This window comes from Macrobrachium nipponense, chromosome 15 (genome assembly GCF_015104395.2).
Source record: "Macrobrachium nipponense isolate FS-2020 chromosome 15, ASM1510439v2, whole genome shotgun sequence".
Classification (NCBI taxonomy): Eukaryota; Metazoa; Arthropoda; class Malacostraca; order Decapoda; family Palaemonidae; genus Macrobrachium; species Macrobrachium nipponense.
In genome coordinates, this window is record NC_087208.1 from 50,534,678 (window position 1) to 50,536,541 (window position 1,864).

The window sequence follows — 1,864 nt, forward strand, 5'->3', positions numbered from 1 at the left end:
CAAGCTAATAAGAAGCTCGCCAGCATAGGAATCATGCCACGAAAATAACAAACTAATATTAAAAAAAAAAGAAAGCTAATAGAAGAAAGCTCGCCAGCATGAATCAGACCACGAAAATAACAAACGTAATATAAAACAAAAAAAAGAGAAAAAATCATGTTTCTTATCAGAACACCTAAACAACGAGTCATATCTTAAAGGAATCACATTTGTGTGGATGCTGGCATCTGCTGGGGTAGGGCATGGTGGGTGTCTTGTCCCCTGGAGTCGACTAGTTGTGGAGGGTGCTGGACGTCTGCTGGGTCAGGGCATGGTGGGTTTGTCTTGTCCCCTGGAGTCGACTAGTTGTGTGGGAGGGTGCTGCGTCTGCTGGGTCAGCATGGTGGTGGTCCTTGTCCCTGGAGTCGACTAGTTTTGGAGTGGGTGCTGGCGTCTGCTGGGGGAAAAAAAAGGGCATGGTGGGTGTCTTTCCCTGGAGTTCGACTAGTGTGGAGCGGGTGCTGGCTTCTGCTGGGGTCAGGCATGGGGGGGTGTCTTGTCCCCTGGATTCGACTATTGTGGAGGGGGGCTGGCGTCTGCTAGGGTCATGGGCATGGTGTGTGTCTTGTCCCTCTGGAGTCGACTAGTGTGGGTGCTGGCGTCTGCTGGGGTAAGGGCATGGGGGGGGGGGGGGGGGTGGGTGTCTTGTCCCCCTGGATGTCTACTAGTTGTGGAAGGGTGCTAGCGTCTGCTGGGGTCAGGGAAGGGCCTTGGTGGGGTGTCTTGTCCCCTGGAGTCTACTAGTGGTGGAAGGGTGCTAGCGTCTGCTGGGGTCAGGGCATGGTGGGTGTCTTTGGTCCCCTTGGAGTCTACTAGTAGTGGAGGGTGCTAGCGTCTGCTGGGGTCAGGGCATGGTGGGTGCTTGTCCCTGGAGAATATTCTGGAGGGGTTTGCCCTGGTGGGGGTGCTGGGGTCCGGGCATGGTGGGTGTCTTGGGTCTGGAGGGAATACAGTGGGAGGGGTTTGCTGGGTGTCTGCTTGGGTCCAGGGCCCCATGGTGGGAAGTCTTTGGTCCCCCCGGAGAAATATTGTTGTGTAGGGGTGGGGGCTAGCATGGCTGGGGTCAGCAATGGTGGGTGTCCCTTTGGGTCCCCGGAGAACATTGGTTGTGGAGTGGGCTGGTCCTGCTTGGGGTCAGGATGGTGGGTGTCTTGCCCCTGGAGAATAATTAGTGTGGAGGGGTGCTGGCGTCCTGCCCTGGGGTCAGGGCATGGTGGGGGGTGTCTTGTCCCCCTGGAGCAAATACTAGTTGTGGAGGTGCTGGCGTCTGCTGGGGTCAGCATGGTGGGTGGGGTCTTGTCCCCTGGAGAATATAGTTTGTGGCGGGTGCCTGGGAGTGCTGGGGTAGGGCATGGTGGGGTGTCTTTGTCCCCTGGAGAACATTGGTGGGTGGAGGGGTGCTTTGGTGTCCCGGCCCCTGGGGTCCCAGGGGCATGGTGGGGTGCTTTTTCTGGAGAATATTGGTTGTGGAGGGGGTGCTGGTATCTGCTGGGGTCAGGCATGGTGGGTGTCTTTGTCCCCCCCCGGAGAATATTCGGTGTGGAGGGGTGCTGGGTTCTGGCTGTCAGGGGCATGGTGGTTGGTCTTGTCTGGAGTATTAGTGTGGGAGGGTGCTGTGTCTGCTGGGGTCAGGGCATTGGTGGGTGGGTTTGGTCTTGGAAGAAATCCCTTGGGTTGTGGAGGGGTGCTGGTCGTCTGCTGGGGTCAGGGCAATGGTGGGTGTCTTGTCCCCTGGAAGAATATACTTGGAGGGGTGCTGGCATCTGCTGGGTCAGGGCATGGTGGGTGTCATTGTCCCTGGAGCCTACTAGTTGTGAGGGGTTTG

At 57.3% G+C, this 1,864-nt stretch overlaps 1 protein-coding gene across 1 annotated transcript; it reads right to left on the reverse strand.

The window, feature by feature from the left end:
• Positions 1 to 851: 851 nt before the first annotated feature.
• Positions 852 to 1,541, reverse strand: LOC135226688 (uncharacterized). Its single transcript, XM_064266397.1, has one exon. The coding sequence runs from the start codon at positions 1,539 to 1,541 to the stop codon at positions 852 to 854; it is 690 nt and encodes a 229-aa protein (XP_064122467.1).
• Between the last annotated feature and the right edge of the window lie 323 nt (positions 1,542 to 1,864).

What these genes read in the sequence shown, in the direction of transcription:
- LOC135226688 (XM_064266397.1), bottom strand. Translation starts at nt 1,541, where the DNA reads ATGCCTGACCCCAGCAGATACCAGCACCCCCTCCACAACCAATATTCT.